This window comes from Dipodomys merriami, unplaced genomic scaffold (genome assembly GCF_024711535.1).
Source record: "Dipodomys merriami isolate MVZ:Mamm:240054 unplaced genomic scaffold, mDipMer1.0.p SCAF_14, whole genome shotgun sequence".
NCBI classification, from domain to species: Eukaryota; Metazoa; Chordata; class Mammalia; order Rodentia; family Heteromyidae; genus Dipodomys; species Dipodomys merriami.
In genome coordinates this window covers 24,405,766-24,432,179 of record NW_027202715.1, presented here as the reverse complement: position 1 = coordinate 24,432,179, position 26,414 = coordinate 24,405,766, and the positions used below count along the sequence as shown (strand labels likewise).

Below are 26,414 nucleotides of genomic sequence, written 5' to 3'. Positions count from 1 at the left end.
GAAGAAGCTGCCTAAGAATTGGGAGGGATGAGTGTGAACCCAAGAGCTTTTCCTCTCTAGAACAAAGCTCCTGCTGCCTTCTGCCATAACTGGTAAACTAGTGTGACCCTGCTCTCTCCCCTCAAGATAACCTGGTCTGCTATAACATGAACTTTTCAGCTTAATTAACAATTATTTTTACCAAATGAATTGTTGGAATAAATAAAAGTAACTTCGGAGAAATGTAATATTGTCAACGAACATACCCCCAACACAATTTTTGGGGGATGGGTGACTGCATATTCATTCTTTCTGATATTTTAGAGGTGTACATGCTTCTCTTTTATGAAATTAACAACTAAAACAAATTAAATAACACTAACAGATGACTCATCTGTGTGGTTGTGAACCACCAGGAAACCCCATCCTCTGTGAACCCTACTCCTAAGTGAAGATATGGGTCCTTACTATCTCCTGTCATTAATGAGGAATCCCAAATACAGTAAGTTCTGGACTCAGGTCTTAGAAGCAGGATTGAAATCCTAGAGCCACAATTCTAATCAAATCTGATTCCCCAGCTTGAAGTGGAGAGCTGTCCACAAACAAACCTCTCCTCAAATAAAGCAAAAAATACACATGTAACTAATTACTGAACTGGTTTGTAATTTAAAAAAAAAATCAGTTGTAACAGTCTCTGAGAACACACTCCTGAAGAGTTAAGATGAGAAAAAAAAACAAAACGAAAAGTAACTTGTATCTTGGTTTCCTATTTTATGAGTTTAGACTAGGAGTTAAGACTAGGAGTATCCTAAAAAAGGTTAAAAGAACCACAACAAAACCCAACGACTCCCCTCTCCCCCCCCCCCCCCCCCCCGCCTCCCCAAACATAAACTAAAATCCAGCCAATTGAGAGGACTCGATCCCTGGAAAGGAAAGAAATGCCTCTTGATCATACATCTTTTCTTTGGGGACAAAAGGTGGCCCTCAGAGACGTGGGTGCGAGTTCTGTAGCCTTGGCAGGTGGAGAACAACCCCTGTCTTCCCTAAATCCAGCTCTGCCGGTTAACTTAGCCCTGCGTCCCGGGGCCTCAGTAAGCGCTGGGGCCTGCCCGACGCGCAGCGCAGCGCACCGCGCCCGCCCGCGGGTTGGCACGTGGCCCCGCATCTCCCCTCCACCCCCCGCCCCTCCGAGAAGCGATCCCCGCATCTCCCCCTCGCGTGATGTCAGCGCCATCCTGAGCGGCGGGAGGGGACGGGGTCTCCCTGCAGCTGGGCAGCGCGGAGGGAGGTGACACCCAGGGAGGCCGCCGGCCTCGGTGGGGAGAGGGGGAGTCTCCAGGCGCCGCGCCCCCGTCCCCGCCGGCCGGCCAGCCCGCGCCACGCTCCGCCCCGGACGCCGCGGGTCCCCCCGCGCGGGGGTGCGGCGGGGAGGGGGGGTGCGGGGGTGGGGTGCGGGGGTGGGGGGAGAACGGGCCCAGCTCAGCCTGATTTACGGCTCTGCTGAAAACCGCTGGGCTCCCGAAGCGTCAGCACCGGTGGCGGCGGCTGCAGCGGCGGCGGTGGCGGCGGCAGCAGCAACAAGTCGGGTGAGTGGCCGCCACTGGTTACCCGCGCCGGGGCTCGGGCTCGAGGGGGTGCGGCGGAGGGGAGCAGCCCGGAGCTGGGGAAGGGGTCCCGGCCCCGCAGCCCCGCGGGGAGCCTGAGCGCCGGCTTCGCTGCCCCCACCTGCGGGAACACCGGTGCGCACCCTGGGGGCACGCCGCGCAGCTGGGGGGGGACGGAGCTGGGACCCCCCAATCCATCCCCAGCTCCAGGAGGGCCATTGCCATCCTGCACTACTCTGGCAGAAGAAATAAAAGCTTTCCTGCGAACCCTGTGGACTCTGGTTTCCGCTGGGCCCATAAAAGCCTGCGTGCTAGGGATTGCGTGGTTACTCGTTTTTTCCCCACCCAGAGATGCCACCTATCTCCTATTCTAGAATGCTATCTTTTTACATCTAAAGTCTGGGTGTGCACCTCACCCCCCCAAAAAAAAAGCAGTTTAAACATCCCAATAGAGCCTAAGAAAGAGGGTCCCTTCTGGGGCGGGGGGCGGGGGGAGGGAAGAGGGCAGAGGCATGCTAACCTAGAAGCTTTACAGCTTTACCCACCTGGCTATCTGGGGACCATTTTCCACCTCTGCTTTTGAAGCCATCTAAGACCCTATAAAGTTGCTGTTTCACCCTCAGGGCCCCTCTGGGCATCCTCACCATAGGCCTGGTGGTAGTTACACCTAACCAGAACCCATTCCAGGAGGGAATAGATTCACATGGCTAGCAACAGTCATCTGTTGCTAGGTAATAAATTCATGCCAGGAAACAAGAACTTCCTGTCAAGAGTTTATGTTAATATCTACCTGGCCATCTATTTGTATACACTGTCATGTTAACACAGGATCAGAAACAGCACAGATGCATCCAGAACATTGTATTATTATCCTGGAGAGGGCCCTGATTGCATCAAGTGGTATCTGGCACTTTGGGTTCCAGATTTCTGTAAAATTCCAGTCTGGAACTACTGTTACGCACACCAATAATTATAAAGGTAAAAAAAATATCCCAGCTTGTAAAACCTTTCGCTTGGTGGTGTGCCTAATGCCACTTCGTTTGAGTAATCTTCTTGCTTGGGAAAAGCTGAGCTTGCTCTCTTAGGGCTTATTTTGACGATTGCTTTGAGTTTTCCTCACTTGTATTCAAGTAGGGCACAGCTTTGCATGCAGTATTCAGAATGCAAGAAACTTGACTTCTGGAGCTGCCATTTTCCACTTGACCTTGGATTAATTACTACCTTGCTCTGATTTGCTCCTCTACAAAGAAGAGGGCCTACCCACCTCCCCTCCCCCTTTTGAAATCATAGGCAAAGGTTGGCTTTTTCTGGAAAGCCCAAGTAATAAGTATTTGGGGATTGCAGGTCATAGCATCTCTGCTAAGAGATTCCAATGTACAAAAGCCATAGTAGGTGCTCCAGAAATGAAAAAAAATGTGACTAGATTTGGCTTATGATCTCTAAGTTTTGATTTTAACACAATCTATGCCAAAAGCCACAGCACTCATGGAGATAAGTGGCCATTGTTTCAGGAGCACATCTTTTTTTTTTTTTTTTTAATACAGACATGTAAACTACCCATTTTCCTCTCCATTCCCAGGATCTTTAAAGTAATGCAACAGAAGGCTTTTGAGGAAAGCAGATATCCCTGGCAGGAGTCCTTTGAGAATGTTGCTGTATGCCTGCCATTCCGCTGCCCGAGGTGTGGAGACCATACCAGATTTAGAAGCTTGTCATCTCTGAGGGCCCATCTGGAATTCAGTCACAGCTATGAAGAAAGAACCCTCTTGACAAAATGCAGCATCTTTCCATCTCTCACTCCTTCAGAACTCCTGAGACAGGGTAAAGTACAAAGTCGAGGCAATGGGGCGAAGCCAAGGCCAACCTATGTTAACTTGTATAGCATCTCACATGAACACTCCAAGGACAGGAAGCCATTTGAGGTGGTGGCGGAGAGGCCGGTATCCTATGTGCAGACCTACACTGCGATGGACATCCGGGCGGACTCGCTGCATGGGCCCCGGTCAAGTCCTGGACTTCCTACTCCAGATACCAAAGCTGCTTTTGAGGCACATGTCAGAGAAAAATTCAACCAGATGGTAGAGGCTGTGGATAGGACCATTGAGAAAAGAATTGATAAGCTCACCAAAGAGTTGGCCCAGAAAACTGCTGAATTGTTGGAAGTTCGGGCAGCTTTTGTGCAACTGACTCAGAAGAAACAGGAAGTGCAGAGACGAGAGCGGGCCCTGAATAGACAGGTGGACGTGGCTGTGGAAATGATTGCTGCCCTGAAGCAGCGCCTGACAGAATCCGAAGAGGAGCTGCTTAGGAAAGAAGAGTAAGTGCTGCTGAAACTGGATGTGAACCCCATTGCTTTAGGGTCCCCAAGTTATAAGTAAAGTTAAACAAGGTTTGGTGTGTGTCATTTGAAATTATCTTTGGTGCATTCTTCATTGATGCACTTGAGCAAGCAGGTGTGAGGCTCTGATATTATTTGCACTCTCTGTGCAATGGCTGTGGAGGATTTATTAATGCCAAACTGTAAACCACAGGTAATATTTTTAGACGAGTAACACAGATTACCCATGGTGGGATCCATTCCTAGCATAAATTGTGTGTAAGCTTGAGTTGAATGGGAAGACAGAATGTGTACAAGGAGAACCCTTCCTCTAATTGTCTCTATTTTACGGTCAAGAATAGGGGCTACTGTCTTACTCAAGTAAAATAGTGTGTTTCCAGTACAAATAACTTTGGCTTGCCAATTTGGGTTATCTGCCCTTGTTAAAGAACCACCAATAGTTGAAGATCTATTTAATTATAATTTATATTTGGGAATAGGAGACATTAAGAAAGATTTTTCTAATATAGAAATCTAAGTTGTTGTTTTTGTGTATACTGGGACTTGAACTCACGGCCTTATGCTCTTGCGTGGCTTTCTTCTTCACGGGTGCTGTTCTGTCACTACATACTCCTCCCGTTCTAGCTTTCTTTTTATAATTGGAGATAAAAGTCTCATGGATTTTTCTGCCCGCACTAGCTTTGAGCCATGATGCTCAGGTCTCAGCTTCTTGAGTAGTTAGAATTACAAGTGTCAGCCAGGTGCCCAGCTTAGATTTCTACATTTTAAGTTTGAGAATTTTACAGTTACAAAATGATGCATGACACTAAAATAAGTCTTGACTATTTGCAAAGAGTTGGCACTCATTTCACAAGGTCATCATAGAAACTTTTATTTGAAAAAGCTTTATAATTGGAGAAGCACTTCCTTATCTGTAAGTCTATATTTGACCTAAACTAGAAAAACATACATAAAAATTCAGCATATTTGCAAATTTAGAATGTCGGATTTTATTTTAAGTAAAGGCTCATAATTCATAGGATGAAAGGACAAATTTGAGTGCTATTATAGGGATTTATTTATTTTCATCTTTTCTTTGCCTTCTGATATTTTTCTATCTTGTGTTGCACTTAAAATATAGAAATTAAAACTTCCTGAGAAACCCTGTGTATTTACGGACTCTTTACTGGCTATCATTAAACATTGATATTCTACCTTGAAGGGAAACCAAAACACCTTTTGTTCAGAGTAGTAGACATTTAAAAAATTACGTAGGAAGGATGAAGTTGAATCTGCAACTAATTGTTTTTGCTCCTAGGGGGATGATCTCTAGTGAAAATGTGGTTTTCTTTTTGTTGCTGCTGTTTGTTTCATTTTCTGGTGACCTATGTGGCCCTTCTAGGAAAATGGCAGATGAGGTTGCTCTACGTGTAGGGACAAGCCTAGAATTTCCTTTGCTTGAAGTGATGAGTTCAAGAATGTCTTATTATTAAAATAATTGACTAAATGAAAGTGGCTTGTGAATAGGTCAATAATAATATTATATTATGTTTAATCCAAGGCATCAAATGAAAATTGCAGGCTTGTAAAACAACACATTAACAGAATATGTGTTAAAAAGCTGAGCACTGGTGGCTCATACCTGTACTCTTACCTACACAGGAGAATGAGATCTGAGGATTGTAGTTCAAAGGCAACCTGGGCAGGAAAGTCTGTGAGATTCTTATCTCTAAATAACTACCAGAAAACTAGAAGCAGCACTGTGGCTCAAAGTGCTAGCCTTGAGCACAAAGAGCTCAGGGACTGTGCCCAGAGGACGAGTTCAAGCCCTATGACTGACCCCCTGCCCCCGCAAAAAGAAAAGAAAATATCCTTTCTTCTCCAAGCATATTTCTGCTCATTCTCAGAGACAACATTTAAATTTACTGAACATCCTTTTAGACTTTTCCTGTGTGCTTGCAGCCATATGTAATTTATATATACAGTTCCTTTTTTCTCTCCAAAGTAATCATGACATATACTAGTTTGCCACTTGTCCTTGGAGTACTTTTGTTTTAGCATTACTATGTCTCAGGTATTGGTTGTGTACTTAAAGACAGAATAATGTCATTCCTGTTGACCGATACATGACATTCCATGGTATGGATGCATCAAGATCAGTTTAACCAGGTATTGTATTAACCAATACACAGTTTTGCTCTATTTTCCTAATACTAAACACAGAATCTAAAGTTAATATCCATGTGCATCTTTGTTCTCAATTTTTTCCAGGTTCGGGCCTCACACATGCTAAATATACACATTACCAATGAGCTATACCACCAGCATGAGTTGGTTTTTAATATGTGATTTTTAAGCTAACAGAAGAGAGCTGTGGTATTTGAATTTTGAGAAAAAGAATAAAAATACAGCAACATTGTCTTGATCTTTTAACTATAAACAAAGTCTTTTTCTTTAAGCTTTCATTTGGGCCCAGCCTGTCAGTCTCTGTATTCAAACTTCAAATAATCACTCCTTCTGTGTATGAAATAGAACTGAGAGGGTCTTGTCCCCAGGAAGGACACTGGGGCTCTTAGTCTGAGACAGTGACTGTGCACAGGGCCCTCAGTGTCTGCAGAGACTGGCTTTGCCCCTCTTCCTGCCATCTGAATGGGGGTGCAGAGCCAGCTGCCCATTTGCCACACCACTGGTACCAGGTTGATTGACTGGATTTGCCGGGCTGAGCCCCTTCATGCCCCAATGGTCCCTCAGAGGGTGGCATCTCATTAGTCTTTCAGATAAGGAAAGCCCATTTGGCCAAGAACATTCCAGCAGCTGTGCTCCCTACCAAATGCCTTTATACAAAACTTAGGGGTAGATTGTTATTTGTCCTGTTTGAAATATACCCTTTGAGGCACAGATGGCAAATTTGGTTAAAAAAATGAAAACAGGCGAGTTTTAACTCTTATTTCCTGCATAGCAAATAGCACATGATTCTCTCATTTCACCTTATTTCAACCCATCATACTAAAATAAATCCTTGCTAACTTAAAAATAAATTGATGTAGTATTTAGCATTAACAATAAGGCTTTCATGCTTATACATTTTCTACTGAACTTTAAAAATTCTTTAGATTGCATAAAAGATTCCAGGGCTGTATCTGCCCTGAGATCATCTTTAGATTCAATCGACTTGGTTTATGGAAAGAGGTGTGTGTATGTGTGTGTGTGTGAGCACACGCATGCATGCCTGCATACATGCGTGTATGTTTATGTGTGAGATAACATGATGCTGTTTGATTGTTTGCAGTGTCAATATTTTGTACTTGTATACTCATGAGTCTTATTTCACCTCCAGAGAGAAGTCTACATGTTTCTGGCATGAAAGTACTAGAAAGAAGTTGTCCTTTTTATTTACCAAGTCAGTGAAACTTTAAAAAGTCCTGCTGAACCATGTCTTTACTTATTGATGAGCACCCAGAGCTGTTGATAGCAGTGTCTGTAATCAGGGAAATCAATCCTGGGCACCCTGCATACAGTAAGGTATCTCTTCTCAAGTAAGGTTGGATTTAGTTGGGAGCTGAGTTGGTCTGTTGGGGGTTAGAGATAATATGATAACAGCAATACCAAATTTTCTGGCACACAAGTAGGCCAGGAAGTTTTCAAACTGCTGGTAGTGTACCTGGGAAGTGCCAGCACTGTGCAGATATGTCTAGAGAACTTGAAATCTGTGGTATTTTACACTAAGTGCTTGTGCTCTCTGAAGGAAAAATGAAGCATACTCAATAGCAGAACCATATTCAAACCCAGGGTAGGTTTTCACTGATGTTTTTGTTTCTTTTTGAGACAGGGTCTTGTTACTAAGTGCAGGCTGGCCTCTAACTTACTATATAGCTCAGACTGCTCTCAAATTCAAGAGCTTCCTGCTTCATTCTCTCCCATCCCCCAGTGCTGGGATTACAGGTATGTGCTACCATACCAAACTGCAAGGTAGCTTTAGAAAGTGCCTAAATGTAAACCACAGTTTCAAATGGATGAATCATTCGAGAACAGACCTTTCTACCTAGAGAGACATTTCTACCCAGAAGAAATGAGAAGGAAGGGTGGAATATACAAGGTTGGCTAGCTGACAGTGGCATTGATAGGGTAGCTGGGTGGGCTGTCAAAGATAGCTCCTGGAGGGGCTATGTGTAATCTTTAAATTTTAGAACGGAAAGGTACCTCTTGTCTCTTTCAGAGTGTTGCACTCATTTCGCAGAGAGAGGATTTCACAGAAAATAAGGACGAGAGCTGTGGACTGACTTGCCCAAGAACAAAGATTTAGAAGCACACTGAAACGGAAGGCAGTTTCCCTGCCGTGTGCTTTTCCATTAGCTCAGTGTCCTTACCATACTTCTGAAAATGTGATATTTGCCTAAAGCATCAGAGCTTATGTAATTCTGAGCATGGCCCATTTTGGATATTGCTATTTTGAGAGGGCTGCCACAATGACATCATTTATTTTTCTGATGTGATTAAAGAAAATGTCAGCTGTCATCAAAGGTGTTGGAAGCAGGAAAACAGTGGCATCATAAGTATCACCGTGATACTAAGTTTCCAGAACACCCAGCCCAGGGCTTTTAACCTCCAAACAAGGGCTTTTAACTTGGCTCTCCGGATGTCCTTGCTCAGTCAGGATGGGGCATGTGTCAGTGCCAAGCTTTGATGCAGTGAGGGACCTCTTTGTGATTCCAACCTACTGCTTTGTGAGGTACGGTACACAGAATCCAGTTCTCTTTTCCCTTCCTCCTTTGCTCTATTCCCATCCTGTGGGAGGAGTATTTACTGAGAGCCTGCTGTGCCAGGTGCTGCTCTGGTCTGGTTTATGCAGTGTGGAAAACCACATGAAGTGCCCGCCTTCAAGGAGCTTATAGACTGAAAGGAAGATGGCATCAAGCAAACCATTAGAGCTCAGTGACACAGATAGAGAGGGAGCAGGAGCTGGCAACGTCCATTTAGGTTTCTTTCCGGAGCTGGCTGTGGAGTATTGGCCTTTAAAAGGCACCATTACCTTGGTAACTTGCTTGTACAACTCAGACTTCTTGTCATTTACTTAAGTCATTCAGTGAGTAGACAGTCTGTCCATCCTGATCTGTAGCGAGGAAGCAGGCCAGGAAACATGTTACATACAGAGTTCAATGGGACAGCAGGGTCTGTTGGCTCCACAGTGTTTGCTCATCTTTATAAATGAAGGCCTCTCTTTCCGAGCTATATCCCATGCAGAGTACAAAGTAGCCTAGCATAAACCAGCTGTCAAACATGGTTTCTCAGCGATGCCCTGTTGGTAAAATTTGGAAACCCAGGGAAATTTTCGATGTCTTCAGTTCTCTTCATCTCTCCTTTCTTCTCTCTATCTTACCTGAGCAACTTAATATATTGACCTACTTAGAACCAGTAAGAACATTTTTATTTTCTCATGAGAGAGTTCTTTAAACAATTTTTTAAGGAAATTGGGAACCATAATGGATTATTTGAAAAGCTCAAGAAAAGGTGAAGCAAAAAACAGAGATGGGCCCTGGCTCTAGATGGGGCCCAGGGTAGAATTCCAGCTTGTGTTTTATTGCACAGGAAGCTCATGAGCTCACTTTGCCCTTTGAGTTGACCAGGAGGCTCATGGTGCTAGGCAGGAGGTGCTGAGTCTTGCTTCGTATTTGCCTTGAGCTGACACTTTATTCTGTCTGAGGTGCTCTGTGATCAATAGCTAGACTATTTTTAGCTGCAGGTATTTTTATCATTTCATATACCTCTGAAGAGTTCATAAATCAGTAATGTAAAATGAAATTTAAATAACTTGATAGAGAGCTTTGCCTTGGGGAGAAGAGGCTAATATTCGAGTGGTTTTTAAGAACGGAAGAGAGATACCTATTTTAGATCCCAACCCCCACTCCTGTAGGAGGCACCTGAGTATTACTCATAAGTGTTATGTCCCAGGAAGTGTCTGGAAAGAGATAAAAGAAAAAAAAAACCTAAAGAGCTCATTGATACTTAACAGTTTTCAATTGTAGTTGTACATTTCAGATATTCCCTAGGAATTTGTTGCCTCTGTGGTGTTCTGAGCTCATGTGAGCTGCTGGTGTATCCTAATGAAGGAGCATACAGGATCCTAGATCCTCACCAATTTTCTGACTGAATGAAGTAAATGGCATAGTGAGGTCATGCGGAGGACACAGGCAGCATCTCAGCTACCCCTGGGGATATGTCTGGGCATAGTTCCTAGCAAGAGCTCCTGAGGTTAGAGAGATTGTTAGGAGTGGGGACTCGGGCAAATGTAAGGAAAAAGATCCTGGCAGAGGGAACAGCATGCCCAGATGTAAGTCTGGCTAAGTCAGAAAGGGAGTTCATGTAGACATAAAAAATGGTTTGGGGATAAGGCTGATATGTAGTCCTTCATTAATAATGCAGAGCTTCATGTCTGTTCAATTGTGTTGACTACCACAGTATTTTCCTACATACTTCTGTTATTTTTGTGTGTGTGCCAGTACCAGGGCTTGAACTCAGGGCTTGGATTCTGTCCCTTAGCTGTTTCACTTAAAGTTGGAATTATAGCACTTGAGCTATAACTTCACTTCCAAATTTTTAGTGGCCAATTATAGATAAAGAATCTCACAGACTTCTCCTGCTTAGGCTGGATTTGAACCATGATCCTCAGATTTCAGCTTCCTGAGTATCTAGGATTACGGATGTGAGTAATAGGTGCTTGGCTTCTGTCGCTTTTAAATGTGTTTTTAGGTAATGTTGTTCACATAATAGTGTAACTCTGATTTTTTTTTTCAAATTTAAGTTGTTTTGAACTTTTCTCAGAAGATGCAATTGAGGGGTACAGTTTGTAAAAAGTAACACAATGTTATCCAATTTGTAAAAAGTAACACAATGTTTTACAAACATGATGTTTATAAAAAGTAACACTTGTTCACCTGAGTGAACAAGTATTCTTTTGTATAAGAAAGGTCTTTTCTTTTTTTATAATTTTTTATTGTAAAGATACAGTACAGAGGGGTTACAGTTACATGAATAAGGTAATGGATACATTTCCTATCAAGCTTTGTTACCCCCTTTTGTATTTCCCCTAGTATCCCTTCCTTCCCTATCTCCCCAACTCCTCCCTCCCCTACCCAAAGTTATAAAGTTCATTTTCAAATAGTGTCTTGTAGGTTTCATTGTTACAATGGGTCAATCTGTATCCTTGTCTCAGCATTTTGTTATTTTCCTTCCACTCCCCAAATTAGAAAAATGTATATACAAGATGCAGGGCACCAGAATCAAATATGGTGACAGCTGGTTATACCATGGGAGAAGAACATACAAAACAAAACAAAAAATCACATAGTACATTAAAAACAAGAGTGACAAAGAAAAAACCTCTTGTGTCCCTATCTTGGGGTTCATTTCACTTAGCATCATCTGTTTCTAATACATTTGCCTTACTCCACACCAGTGTGTTGAACCTCTCCAAACTTTGTCTTGTGAGTTTTAAAACAAAAACACAATGATATAAAAGCACCATGCTCACCTTCAGTTTGTTTTCTAGTTGATGTGATACATTCACAAACTGAAATGAGGTTGGCATCGGTGCTAGGTTAGTTGAAAAATACAAGATTATTAACCTTGTATTAATAACCTCCACCATGAATCCTGGGATACTGTCAGATTCTCAGGTCTGCAGACTGTTCTACATGATAATGACCTTCAAGGTAACTTTCTTACACTCTCCAGTAATGCTTTAAGTAAGCATATTTTCCATAAATCCTTAGATTTAACAATGTTTAATCTCTTTTTCTCGAAATAAGAAATCAGAGATGGGGCTAGAAGTGACCTAGAACCAGGTAACTTCCCTAAAGCTGAGCTGTACCTGAATCCTAATTGAATTTCACTCAGGTTGGTCCTTATCTTCTCATCTGACTTCCAGCTTCTGTTTTGTGAGTCAGAGGGTGAGAGCTGCAAACCAAACCCTCTGATAGTATCATATTGTTCTTTTTCTTAGTCATATTCAACTCAGCCTTATACTTGTGCATTTCAGTATTTGTTTCTTTTCTACCTCTCCCATATATATATATATATATATATATATATATATATATATATATATATACATATATATATATATATATTCACTACCTGTTCACATACAAAAATGTAATATTTTCCAAAAACAAGTTAGTGGTATTGTTCTAAGACTTTTGTGAGTATTTTTAATGTCTGGCTTCATAGAAGCCAGCTGAACTTTCAGTGGTTCTACATCCAGTCTCTGTTCATTGTTTTGGTAAATACATGTGGAAGGCATAGTGCACACGAATACACAGTAGTAGAGAAATGGGGGGGGATATTTTGACATTGTTTTCAGGTAATGGTGCATGTTCTGTTTAGATACTATTGCCAAAAGGCAGAAGTTGGTAATTTCTTAAAGATTAGGAGTAATGTAGGATCTGAAATCATGACAGCGAGCATTTTGTTCTCTTAAATGGCGATCCATTGGTCTCTTTTGCGCTTTGAATGGACATTTTACTGTTTGGAATACCATTATTATAGAGGTTATAGATAGAATCTCATCAAACCCATTTCCCCCTATTCAGAAAATGTCGCAGATTCCTTGCCTTGGGGTAAAGAAGGGGAAATAAAGAGGTTGTTCTGGAGATCATTCATTATAAATGAACAGGATGTGGAAGGAAGATCTGAGATATACACACCTACTATCCTACAATTAGTCACTCACTTTGGCTATAGTTTTCATCTAATAAAGATACTTCACACAATCCCAGCACAATGAACACCTCCAACTCTTGTCCTGTATGTTTAACTTATCTTTTAAGACAAAAATCATACTAAATCATCAGGTTTACTTCAGTAATCTTCATTTTGTTTTCTCCTAGTTGATGTGATTCACAAATTGACATTAGGTTAGCATCACTGCCTGCCATGTTGGTTGAAAACTATGAAGATTATTGATAATTGGATGAAGGAGCCTAGACAAAGATCCTTCTACAACATGACATAACTGTCCATGATCAGCTACCAACATTAATATTAATTTTAAGGTTTTCTGTGGGACCAGTAGTGAAACATTACTTGATTTAAACATACAGCTATAATTATAAGCAGTGTTGTATTCAGATTTGTTCCTTTGGTTTTAATCCCGTGAGATTAAGCTGTCAGATGTTGGTGTCTTTTCATATGTTAGACTATACAGTCTTCAACCCAAGAATAGTAAATATATGCAGGGGAAAAATGACTAGAAAAAATACCAAGGGTGTTGACAACAATTACTTCTGGTTTGTAGAATTTTCTCCCCTTCTCTTGCATAAATATTAACTACAAAAATATTTACTTGAATATGTGTAGTTGATACATATTCAGTTGAATGAACAAAGCCCTGTCCAGTTTTTATATTTTCTAAAAGTGTGAAATATCTCTGTATTAAGATAAAAGTAGCAAATATTGTCAAAAAAATGAACTGGGAAAAAATGCTAACTTTTGTTTTCTGCCCTGTAAGTACAATTTAGAAACGATTTTATGATTCAGTTATTCTAAATATCACCCAGAAAAACCTCTTCAATGGGCTTAAGTCCAAAGGAACTGAATTAAAGCTTCAATGTCCAAAAGAAGATATGGCAGCCATATTTTTTCTAGGTCATGTTTCTACTGGCTTTTCATCTTTGATATTGTTCAATCCTTTACTAGGATCCACACAATGTCTGTGAAGTACCTGTATGGGCCTTCTACCCTTGCTGTTAGTTAGTTAAGGTCTACTACTCACGTGAAGGAAAATCAAAGCATATGGCAGGAATGAACTGTAGGTTAGTAAAACAATACAAAAATAAACACACACACACACACACACACACACACACACACACACACACACACACACACACACACACACACACACACACACACACACACACACACACACACACACACACACACACACACACACACACACCCCTTCAAAGCCATGTAGGTTCTGCTCCTAGTCTGAACAAGCAGGACATTGGAAAGTGAACGTCTTCTCTTAAGGGCTCATGTGGAAACAAACTTGAAATTTGTTGATGAAAGACCTTTCCCAAAAGGAGTCTTTTTCTTATGTGGCGATATGTTAGGCACTGAATGATAGTGTAGTTATTACATATTAGGGGTTGGTGTTTCAGCCTGAACAAGGAGCTAGCAAAAGGTGGGTGGAGTCAAGAGCATTTTCGTTGGTGAATCATTGTTAGACTCAATCTGTTCTCTTTTGTTTAATGAATATATAACTACCAAGATTTTGCAGAGAGGTATGACTCTATAGAAACTGTTAGTAAAGTTTCTGTGAGGCCAAGTGTGACATAATACATTTTCAAGAGAAAAAACATGACTAATTGTAAAGTACCACACTGACTAGTTGTACAGAATAAAGGAGTTGGGAACTATTCCCTGTCATGTTGGAAAGATCTTTTGTAAATCTGTGATTTTCTGAGTCAGATTCCCCTAAATACTCAAAAATGATTGCACTTCATGAAAAATAAAGATCAGTTGGAGTTGAGAAGGAAGACAAGAGGTGATGAATTGACTGTCTACACCGGATGATGTTAGATACATAAAAATTAGAGTTCACTAATCGATATTGAAGCAGACTTATAGAATAATGATCAAAGTCTTTAGAGTCTTGACTGCATAACTTGAGTGTGGTCAAGACAATGAGTGGCCACTCTTGGAGGCTGAGAAAGTTTGAAGACACATAAAGGGAATACTGTATCCAGGATGTAGTAAAAAGTAAAATTATGCAACTTACTAACCCCAGTAGGGATGGTGGAACATGCAAGAGGGTGACAAGAATTTCTTAGTAAATAAAAGCAATAGATGAACTGTGGTCCTATATAGTATCACCATCAACATCATCATTAATAATAGTATCTTTAGGTAGTTGTGCAAGAGTTTCAATTTACCAGATTAATTTATGGGTTACGTTACTCCCATGTACATCTTTTGGTAGTGCTGAGTAACTGATAGTTTGCTGGAAAAACAAGGTCTAGAAAAGGGGAATTGAAGGAGAGAGCAAGGAAGTGAAGGGATGCCTGTGTATTCCTTAAGAGATGATAGAAAAGATGACTGTCCACGTTCATGTGTTTGAGCTCAAAAGAATGGAGTTCCAGCTCTTTCCTTCTTCACATTGTTAACGTGTATTATAACATTTTACAAGGATCTTGTCTAGTTTAAAAAGCAGCAAACTATTTTCATACTTTTATTACAAATAAATGGAAAATGGAAAGCCATAATAAGGTTATTACAAATGTTCTGGATTTGTGAATCTGTAATGAATTATGTACTTAACAAAGAACATTGCTCGATATATTTTATTTCATTATTTTGTTCAGTTTTTTAGTTTCATAGTTCAGTTTTTTAGTTTCGTTGCTTCTCTATGTCAGTGCTGGAATAGCTTCCCTAGTAGACATGTGTTTGAGTTATTTCATCCTTAGCTCAGAAATATACTACTGTAAAGTGATTCATTTAGTGTACTTCATCAGTGTGCTCATCTGGGTCTCTAGCCTCTATACCTGCCTTCTCTGTAGAAAGCAGCCAGGCTTTTAAATTTTAAGTTAAAGCACTTTATCTAAAACCATCTACCATATCTAGAGTGATCAGTAAGGCCTTAGTTCCTTTCTCCACACACACGTTTCCTGGCTGTGCTTGACTCATCTGCATGTCCCTTGCTGACCTGGTTTACTTTTCTTAGATGTCCTTATAGCTTATTCCTCTATTCAAACATTTTCTCATCCAGAAGATCATCCCTTATTTTTTTTTCTACCTGTTCCCTTCCTCTTACTGCTTTGCATCCAGTTTCAACTTTGGTAGCTCTTTTTGCCATTAGACATGCATTTATTTTTACATTTTAGCATGACTATCTGCCTCTACCAAAATTCACCCTCTACCTGCAGTCACCAATACATGATGCTGTGTTTTGTTACTGCCACAACTGCCTTGTCTAGGATGATAATTAACACAAAATAGACAACCCTCAGTATGTGTTGAATGAATTCATTCCTGTCTCTCTTTTTTTTTTTTCATTTTGTATTCTCACATTTTTGCCTTGCAGAGAAGTTGTAACATTCAACCATTTTCTGGAAGCAGCGGCTGAGAAGGAGGTTCAGGGGAAAGCTCGACTCCATGACTTTATTGAGAATCTGTTGCAACGGGTAGAACTAGCAGAAAAGCAGTTAGAGTACTATCAAAGCCAGCAGGCCGTGGGCCTCAGCCGTAACATCAGCGAGCATGTGGTAAGTCCCACTTGTTCAACTGCAGATGTGAGGTCTTGGGCACTGTAGGAATGGGCCAAGGATGGAGGGATGAGTAGCGGGTGGCTGGTGAACGCTCTTTAGGTGTCATTTAAAAGCACTGCTTTGTGCATGTTTGAGGGAAGTGATAGCCAGGCACTTTGGAGAGGAAGCTAAATCCTAATTGTGTACTTTACCACTCTTTCCTCCTCTTCCTCCACACCATGCTGAATTGGAAGCAACTTTTTTCATATTTGGAAAGGCCCAGTGGTCAAGCCTCAGTTAAATCCTAGTCTCTTGGCAGTGTCAGAGCAGGTTTACTCACACGGCAGGTGAGGCAGGTAAGGTCCCATCTTCCCTCTATACAGTTCCCAAAAAAAGGATATTTGTATAGCCAAAAGTGGTCTATTTGTAATATTTTGTTATGTATTGAACTTTATTCTAATTTACCTCCTTCCTAGGAGATTTGGAACAATTCTTTTACTTTCCCCCAAGTGGATTATATTATGAGAGAAAGAATAGGAAGTATTTATGTTCATCAAAAGAATAATACGGTCCGATTATTTTTTTAAAAGTTTAGTTTGAACTTCTGTAAGTTGGGATTAAAAGAAGAATAATGATATAATAAGAAATGAATTATCCAGAAGGAGCAATGAAATGAAAGGCAGCTGAGTAAGAGAAAGAAGGCAGGAGAGAGGCAACAAGAAGGCCAAGGAGACAGGAAAGGAGAAGGAAAGAAGAAAATGAAATCTTGCACAATGTTTATTATAAAAATGTATACTCAGCCTTCCAGTAATATAGTATGAGTATGTAAGCTAAGGCAATGTCGGGTGAGTATGTAAGCTACAGAACTTTACATAATCAGAGCAGAACAGAAAAGAATGAACTGGTTCTAGCTCAGGTTTCAGCCGAGTATTCATCTCCAACTGCATGATTGATGACTATTTCTCAGGTGTGTCTGTGACCTTCTATGTGTCATGCTCCTAAGCGGAGATTGTCAGTCCAACAAGTTGATCTCTTTCCTCCTTGTAAGTCTTGTCAGTGTCTAATCATAGCTACAGGGTATACATCTTGCCTAGATGTAGCTGGAGAAAGACCCAGAATGTGTTCCTGATTTCTAGAAGTTTTGGGCAAATTCCTCTTCTCTCTATGTAGTGTCCCCTAAACCACACTTCAGACCATAATGTGCTACTTTATGATTTAGTCTACAGACTCTATAGACTAAATTTATTTCATAACCTAATTTATTCTGTGATAATATACATCCACGATTAAATGAGCCATGTATTTGATATAACCAGAGTGCTTAATGTGGTCTCCTGGGATTGCTATGGCTGCAGATGTACAGAATAACTTGGATGCTTATATCAGGGAAAGCTTTGAATTATGTTTGTTAGCCCAGCTGACCCAGCTTAGTGAAAATATAGAACACCCCAGATCCCAGGATTCTGGAACCATCCAGAGTAGCTCCATGCTCAGAGTGTACTGGGATGAATAGAAATTCTGCCTGACTGCCTGTCACAACCCCAACCCCTCCTGCTTGCAACACCTGAGTGTCCTCTTCTGAAAACAGTCAGAAAAGCTATTCCTGCCTTACTCTCGTGTTATCCAAACCCAGTGTGGATCTTCTTTTCCCCTCATATTGCCTCCTACCTCCCTTCTCGTCTCCTCTTCCCTTTGCTTCCTTTCCACTCCTGAGCGTGGTAAGTGAGTTACTTCTTTCTAAAGGTGACTTCTAGCCGTACATTCTTCTGTACTGTGGAAAATTTCCATCCCCTCACATTTACTGCCTTACCCGAAATAATGCTTTGGCATCTGTTTCTTTCCCTTAATCCCCTTGAGCATTTATGTTCCTTTTCACCTGGCTGGTTTCTAAAAATACAGTGTGCTTACTCAGATATTTTATCTTTATGCTCTGAAAAATGCTGTCAAATTAGACACAAAGTGACCTAATATACCATCTGCCAAAATCACTCACAGAACTGCTCAAATGGGAAGGTCAGGGAACAGCTTGGATAATCTTGTTTTAAGCATCGCATTTATTCCCTGCAGGCTGCTAATTTAGCGGTACTTTATTTAACGCATATTTATTTAAGGTGTTGCTTTTAGTAGATGCCGAAGAAACTTCTGTGAGCAAGACAGACAAGGTCCTTGCTCTCAATGAGGAGGGATCATGGTAGGTGAGCAAGTAAACCAAGCCACTCTTACATAGTGGGAACCACTGTCTAGACAGAAAGTAAGATGGTATGTTTGAGCTGCTCAAGGTGGCCCAGAAGGGGCAGCTTTTGCACATGGAGGGCAGACCGAATGCAGCTCTGTAGAAAGTAGAATGTTCTAGGCAAGGGAAAGGTGCCTTCAGAGGGAACTAGCTTGGCATGGTTGAATAGGAAAAGGTAAAGTAAGAAAAGGTGCAAGTTAGGACGGATTTGTCCAGCCAGACCTTTGGGTCACATAACAAGCTTAGATCTATTCCTGAGTGCACAGGGAAGCCATTGGAGGGCATGTCAGACTGGAGGGGAGCCAGAGGAATGGCTGCTGGGTGACAGCATTAGAAGTAGAGACAAGAAATGGGCTCTATAAGAACTATTGGCCTTGCTGCTGGATTAGATTTAGCAGATAAAGGGGAAAAAGGGGAATAAAGAGGAATCCAAGGCTTTGCTCTGAATAAGTGGGCATGTGGTGCTGCCATTTATAGAAAGGTTCCGTGGGAGAAGATCTAACTGAGTTGGCCAGTTGCCTGAAACCAGTTGCAAGTTGAAACACTATGCTTATAATTTAGAAATACAGTGGGCTCTCTCTGTGGGTTCTATGCACATGGATTCAACAACTGCAGAATGCAAGAATTTAGGGAAAATATTAAGTCTGTACTAATCAGTACAGACTTTTCCTTGTTATTCTCTAAATAGTGAAATAAAATAACTTTGTACAACTACATGTATTATGTATTATGAGTAACCTAAAGGTGACTTAATGTTTATAGGAAGATATTTATAGGTTATATGTAAATATCATGTCATTTTATATAAGGGACTTGAACATCCACAGATTTTGGTATCCTCAGGGGATCTTGCAATCACTCTCTCACAGATAGTCTTGGCCAGACTAATTTTCCACATTTTCTCTATTGTTCCCTCTTCCAGTCTACTTACTGATGAGACTTGACATTGTCTAGCTTTGAGAGTTCTATGGGGAGGGGGAAAGTTGGGAGCTAAAAGCTGAGAATTCATTTGATTTGTCTATAAATGGCTGGATGACATCTGGATCACAAATGGTAATTACCAATTTATTCTGCAAATGAAGACATTCTGAGCCCGTGCACCAAAGTATATGCAGATACTTTATTGCATAGACTATTAGGAGTGGAAATAATCTCAAAGATAGATGGCCTCAGGGACATTCATGGGGTCGGTCTTCGTGTGCCCTCATTTAGAAATGATGTGCTTTAGACAATAAAGATTTTATGCCAATTTCCTCTTAGTTGACACTTTGTGACCAGCCACTGCTATAGTAAATTAGCTTCAAATACAGTTAGATCACACAAGAAATGATGGCCCATCATTTCTAAGATGGATCTAGTAGGAAGCTCTTCAGCTTTTGGAAAATTTTAAGTTCTGCTGATGCTAACTTCTAGGAAGACTGGGAACAGGTGCCCAAGAAGCTCCCAAAGGAAACAGAGACAAAAACAAGTCTTCTGATGTGATAGATGGTGCTATGGTAATGCTAATATGTTTCTTATCTCCTTAATAAAAAATGCAGTTTCTTAAAAGCACAATATTTTATAAACCACATCCAGCCTTCAAGAGAAGTAATGTTTTTCTTACTTGTTTCCCTTTAGCTTACAGATATCTCCTCAAATAGGAAACACAGATGCCTGTATGTATACCTTTTTTTATTCTTGGGCCATTGAACAATGGTTGTGTTGTATGTTTCACTGTTGCATTTTTATATGCTACTTATAAGTGGATTTGAGAAGGTTAGGTGAAAGTTAACCTGCATGTGTGAACTGTTGATGAGACTCCAATACATTAACGTAGTATTTTTCTGGTCTTATCTGGTGTAGTTTTCTCTTTTTGGGGTATAGTGTAGTCATGATAATTCTATGATACTATTAATGCAGTGTGGATACTACATTGCTTATCTGTACAATAGATTTTTCTCATTCGCTTTGTAGTACTTAGTCAAGAGATATGGGATCTGGTCCCATCATCTCTGTGTATCATTATGGTTGCTGCTTAAAGGTGCCTCAGTTTTATCTCTGGTAATAGAATTGATGTTATTTCCTTGGGAATTTAGTATCATGAAATCATGGAGAACACAAACTTTTAGGAAAAGAAAATTACCAATATCTGCATGCTCAACATGGTAGGATACAGACATGGTTGTGCAACAAGTACTTAAAATTGTTTTAATGTTTAAAAATGTCTCTCTGTCTGCTCACCTCTTCATTCCTACCCAACCACTGTAGAAGCCGAGGGCACCCACATTCTGTGTGTAACCACCCCGATCTCAAGGCCCATTTCCATCCAAAGGGAAGAAACTTCTTGAAGAAAGCCAAGGATGACAGAGGCGGCATGCAGCCTGCCAAGTCCATTCATGAGCAAGCTGAGTCCGCAAGAGAACTCTGCAGATCATCCAAGAAAGGAGAGCTGCTGGGGCTTAGCCGGAAAGGCAATCTCAGGCCCAAAATGGCTAAAAAGAAGCCAACTGCCATTGTGAACATCATCTAAAAGGGTGGGAGGCTCTGGGAGCATCACCATTGGGCTCTGAGGAACATTGCTATAAGGGCCAACTGTTTTGTTCTTTGGATATATCCTGTAGGGAGACATATTGGAAAAGCAAAGAATGTAACACATTTAAGCACTCCATTAACCAGAATTTAACCAAGGGGAATCCTAGTGAACCAGAATTGTAAGACAACCTCCTTCTAGATGCAAATCACCTAAAGAATAAACACACAACAGAAAAAACGATCCCATAATTTTAGTAAAATAAACCTCCAACTTGGAAGTTTGGCCCAGTGTCCAGTAGGGTGTCTCGGTCTGAACATTATGATCACTAATACTCAGGACCAATTCTACACAAGATGTCAGGCTCTGGGAGAAATTTCACCTGTGCCCACTGTTCTTTTACATTGTGAGAGAAGGAAAAGAGATAGAAAGCTCTTTTGATAGCAGTGAAATATAAATATATAAATATATATATTGTGTTTAACCTTCAGTTTATTTGAAAGCCTCCAAAATAGCAATTCATTTTTCATTCCCTCATCCCTGAGTATTCTGGTTAATTAAGACTCTGATCTTTGGATCGCTTAAGCGATTTGCTCAGTCAGACTTCAGTCTTCATTTTGACAGATCGTGTTTTAGTTTATTTGTTTGACTCAGATTTTACATTTTTACATGCATGTGTATTTGGATCTTGACACACCCATGCTGTCTTCTTTAGCTGAATACATTGCATCCTCAGATAATGCTGTGAACCTCTCTCTTAATAAGTGCTTCTGTGGCTGTGGTCAGGAAGCCAATAAAACCCTTGCAATCAACAGTACCATTGGTGTTGTGCCTGAGTACAAAGAATGCCAGTAGAGGCCACACAGAGTGCATTGGAACCACTCTGGACATGCTGCAGGTATGGCTCAGTCTTCAAACACCTGCTTCCCTGGTATGCCAGTAAGCGCGTGTGCGCTCCCTCTCTCCTCTCCTCTTCCTCTCTCCCCCTCTCTCCCCTTCCATCTCCCTTCCCCTCCCTCCCTCTTCTCTGTCTCTCTCCCTCTCCCTCTCCCTCCCCCCTCTCTCTTTCTCCACTATAGGCATGACCTTCTATTCACTGGCTTACCTGCTATACCAGCAGCTCCAGTCACCTCCTGCTGCTTTTGTGCTCTTGTAAAACTAAAATATACATTCTTTAAAAATGTGGCATATACACACAATGGAATTTTACTCTTCCATCAGAAAGAATGATATTGTACCATTCGTAAGGAAGTGGAAAGACTTGGGGAAAAAATATGTTAACCAAACTGATCCAGACCCAAAGAAACATCGGGTTACATGGTTTCCTCCATTCTGATCTTTCAACAAGTACTTGAGGTGTTTATTGTACAGTGCATTCTAAAGTAATTTCTGAAATAAACAATGCATGTAAAATCTGGAATATGACACTCTTCTCCCTAAATGGCTTTCATTTCTAAATGGCTTTCATTTCTATAAAGAACTTTTATTTTCAGTCATAGGGCTTGAACTCTGGGCCTGGGCACTGTCCCTCAGCTCTTCATCTCAAGGCAAGTGCTCTACCATTTGAGCCACAGTGTTATTTCCAGTTTTCTGGTAGTTTATTAGAGATAAGAGTCTCCCGGACTTTCCTGCCCAAGCTGGCTTTGACCTGTGATCCTCAGATCTCAGCCTCCTGAGTAGCTTGGATTACAGACATGAGCCACCAGCCCCCAGCAAGAACTAACTTTTAAGAACCTTTTGTTTTAACATTTTCTACAGGAACAAATTTTCATGAATTATTTTCCTTAAATTTAGTTACATCATCAGGTCTCAGGCAGAATTTAAAAGTGTTGACATCATTCTAGAAGCAAGAATAATTTTGTCCATAAATATATATAAATATATATAATATACATATAAAATATAAATGTCAAGTATATTAATTTATTTTTAAATATTCATGGAGAAAGTGTGTATGTGTTTGTGGTGGGTGGTTAAAAATGATCTAAGTTTGCTCATGTAAATTGAATTCTCTTATTTAATTAAAACTGTAACCTAATTAACATAAGTAGGATTATGATTGTAATTGCAATAAGCATCAGATTAGCAGCACATTAAAAATAGGTAATAAAACAGCTACTTAAAATGCCAGAAAAATGAAAAACATAACTTATCATTTTCAGATATTTTCAGTGTATTATAGTGAATGTGTTTTTGAGTGGTTGATTTGACTTTGAACTTGTGGGGATAGACCATTTTTGTGATACTTAGCAGTTATCAAGTGGGAAAAATTATTGCTATGAATATCACTGTTTAGGCTGATATTGTAAAAAAACATGTAATGATGTTATTTATCTGGATAATTAATCTCCTCCAAAGTTCTTTATTCTTTATGCTTACATTATTGATGCTTATACCATTGCATTTTAGAACATTTTGGAACATGACTTGTTTGGCTGTATTGCATGCTTTTCTTTTGTTCTGTAATGTACGCAATGACAGTTTCTTTCAAAAGTTTGCATAGCTAGATTTTTTTTTCCATTTTATTTCGGATAACTCAAGTTGCTTTTTAATGTTCATTTAACATGATTAAGGACATAGTAGCCTTCTTTGACAGTGGTACCAGTGATCTTGGGAAAGCATCATGCTATCATAGCTACACTCTCTGTATTAAGCAAGACAAATAATTTGGGGATTTATTTGTTACATTAATTTGAAAATTTACAACTGAATTCTTATCCCCATACCAGGAAATGTTTTGTGTATATTGTACTACCTTTGAGACAACAAATTTACTTTTGAAATGTGGAATAGCGTCCACTTACACTTCATGGCCTGCGGCATGTGCCATGTTCCACTTCAGGTCTTATTTTAAAAGTTTCCTTGCCACCACAGGCAATCAGCCTTAGAATTAAGGCAGTGGGGTTTTTTGAAGACATCACCAAAGTTTCTGGGAAAACATGTTCAAGATTAAACTGGGGAATAGATAGAATTTTATTATTTGTTATGTAAGGAAGAACAGTCTTTCTTTCCATTTTCTTTCTTCTCCCAAACCTAATGGTAGATTTTTATCTGCAAAGTTCAGACTGCTTAGACACTGTTTCCCAGTATTCTGCAGGGTCACTTGTATAGAAGTTGGAATATTCTGTTCCCAGGATTAAAAAAGAAATTTTTAATTATAAAATATTATGATAATAAAGCTATATTTCTGACAAATGTGTTGGTATGTTTTGTTTAATGCTTTTGGGGAAGCCAGGTTTGTTGGTTCATTAACAGTGTACAAAATGGTCTTCCAAAATGAGCTGCACACTGTGTAATAATTACTTTGACCTTGTTCACCCATAAACATTCTTGAAAACTTATCTTGTTTCTGTTCATCTGATGTCTATATCCAAAAGTTCTTTTTGCATATGTTCATGCTGTGACATCTTCATCACCAACCCATTTGGCATTTCCCCATCTTCCTCCACAACTATGAGTAATTTTCCTAAATCATATTTTTTAAACTCGTCAACTCTCAGCAAAAATTATAGGCAGATTTCATAGTGTACATCCCAGCCCACATCAGTGATACTACTCATTGCGAAGCCTGAAGATTGATTAGACTGGACAGCAAAGAGAAGTAAATCACTGACAGAATCACTCTGCCACTGGTCATTTAAGAGCTATGGAATTATAAAAATGTAGGGGACTCCATTTGCTCTAAGTTTCTCTTAATACTTAACTAGTATTAAAATCAATGGGCTTACTAGGTTATAGGTCAAAATTACATTTTATATTCCATGTCTTTTACAATTAAAAAAATTACCTTTAAGTACAGGTTTCTATTCAGTATCTCAGTTTATGAGTACAATCCATCTTGATCAATGCATCTCTTCCATCATTTGTCCGCAACAGCACCCATCCCCTCAAGTTTCCTCGTTCCATTTTTACATAGGTATGTTGAATATTAAAACTGTATTTTCTCACCCTCTCTATACATTTTCCCTCCCTCTTCATGACCTCAATCCCCTCCTGACAACTCATATTTCCGTTTCTTGCTCATTTTGCTAAAGTATAAGTTGTTCAAAGGAGTTACACCATTGGAATCCTGTGTTTACCATACTTGGCTTTTGTCACTCATGGCTCTACCTCCTGAGCCATGGTGATACCTTTCTGAGAAATACGTAACATACCTGTTCACTGGAGAATATTAGCCTGAGTCTCGTATACTGCCTGCACAGTGTAGATCCTTCACAAATGAATTCCAGGGATGGCTTATATGCAGTCCTGAACATAAGCTGGGAAACATTTCAAGTATTTCAAATAGAGCATATAACAATTTGGATTTGATTCTTACTTTGTGGAGTGAAGTTCTTTTGGTCTACATTCTGTATTAGTAAAATGGACGCACATGGAATTTCCATTTAAGAAAGAGCTACTTAGGCTGTTGCTCTATGATCTATTTGAAGCTCTTGTTCCAGGATAGAAAAGGACTAGCCAGTGGAGGAACCTCATCTGTAGGCTGGCTGAGTTCTGCCCACCCTGCAATAGGGACTCTGAAAATTTGGCATATGTGGTGGCAATTGCCTAAAATGGTAAATGACTTTAGTCCCGTGAAAAGAGATACAGTAACTGTCCTCAGATATCTGAACTGTCACATGGAAAAATACTTATTTTGTAGCCATCAAGGCATTATTGAAATCAGAGAGAGAGAGAGAGAGTTGTAAATAAACAGAAATTCAAACAATGAATTTTTTTTCTATTTTTCTTTGGTGGTACTGGAGTTTGAATTCAGGGACACATGCTTATCAGGCAGTTGCTCTACCACTTTTTTGATTTAGTTTATTTTCTACAGGTTTTGTGGTCTTGCCTGTTGACAAGACCAACATCTTCTTATCTAAACAGCAGGTACATAGACATGAGCAAAAATGCCTGAACTTGAATGATAAATTTCTAAGTGTTCATACAAAAGAGGTTATCATGTATTAAAGCAAGCCCTTGGTCTCTGAGTTACTTTATATAGTTGGTGGGATTCTATATTGGGTAGGAAACTATAGCCCTGAGATTCTGTAGTTTAGTCTATGGCTAGGATTGTAGCTAAGTGGTAGAATGCTTGCCCAGCAGTCTGAAGGCCTGGAGTTCAAACTCTAGTATGTTAATGAACCAGCTAGCTTGATGGGTACATAGATAAGATCGATAATATTAAAATTTAGATAATCTTAGGTAATAATATAGATAGGTAAAACGATAATAAGAGTTCTAAACAGCAGCTACATTAATACAGATGTTGGCCACATAAAACTTAGTGTTGATACTGCAGATTGCTTTGGGAGATTTTATATCAACATCTTAGGCTTTGTAAACTTTTTCATAACACATGCCCACGTTTATGTTTGTAGAGTCCTTTGAAACAGAATGAGCAGGTATAATTTTGCTTCTCTTAGCAGGTGGAGAAGCAGCAGTTGGAGAAATAGGAGACACACATCACAGCATGAAGTGCTTCTGAGAACAGAAGCATTTTACCTCACAGAGTGTGGTTTCAGTTAGCCAGAGAAGGTTCATTTTT

At 40.1% G+C, this 26,414-nt stretch overlaps 1 protein-coding gene across 2 annotated transcripts in view; it reads left to right on the top strand.

Moving 5' to 3' along the window:
• Positions 1 to 24,082, top strand: part of Znf365 (zinc finger protein 365) — a 74,078-nt gene extending 49,996 nt beyond the window's left edge. The window contains exons 1-5 of one of the 2 annotated variants that reach the window (XM_070021024.1): positions 1,448 to 1,565; positions 3,163 to 3,900; positions 15,983 to 16,163; positions 19,996 to 20,033; positions 20,626 to 24,082. In XM_070021024.1, the coding sequence (XP_069877125.1) occupies positions 3,176 to 3,900; positions 15,983 to 16,163; positions 19,996 to 20,033; positions 20,626 to 20,887 (1,206 nt within the window). In that variant the 5' untranslated portion in view covers positions 1,448 to 1,565; positions 3,163 to 3,175 and the 3' untranslated portion in view covers positions 20,888 to 24,082. Of the gene's footprint in view, positions 1 to 1,447; positions 1,566 to 3,162; positions 3,901 to 15,982; positions 16,164 to 19,995; positions 20,034 to 20,625 lie in introns of those variants that run through there. The other variant, XM_070021023.1, reaches the window with a different exon arrangement.
• The last annotated feature ends 2,332 nt before the right edge of the window (positions 24,083 to 26,414 follow it).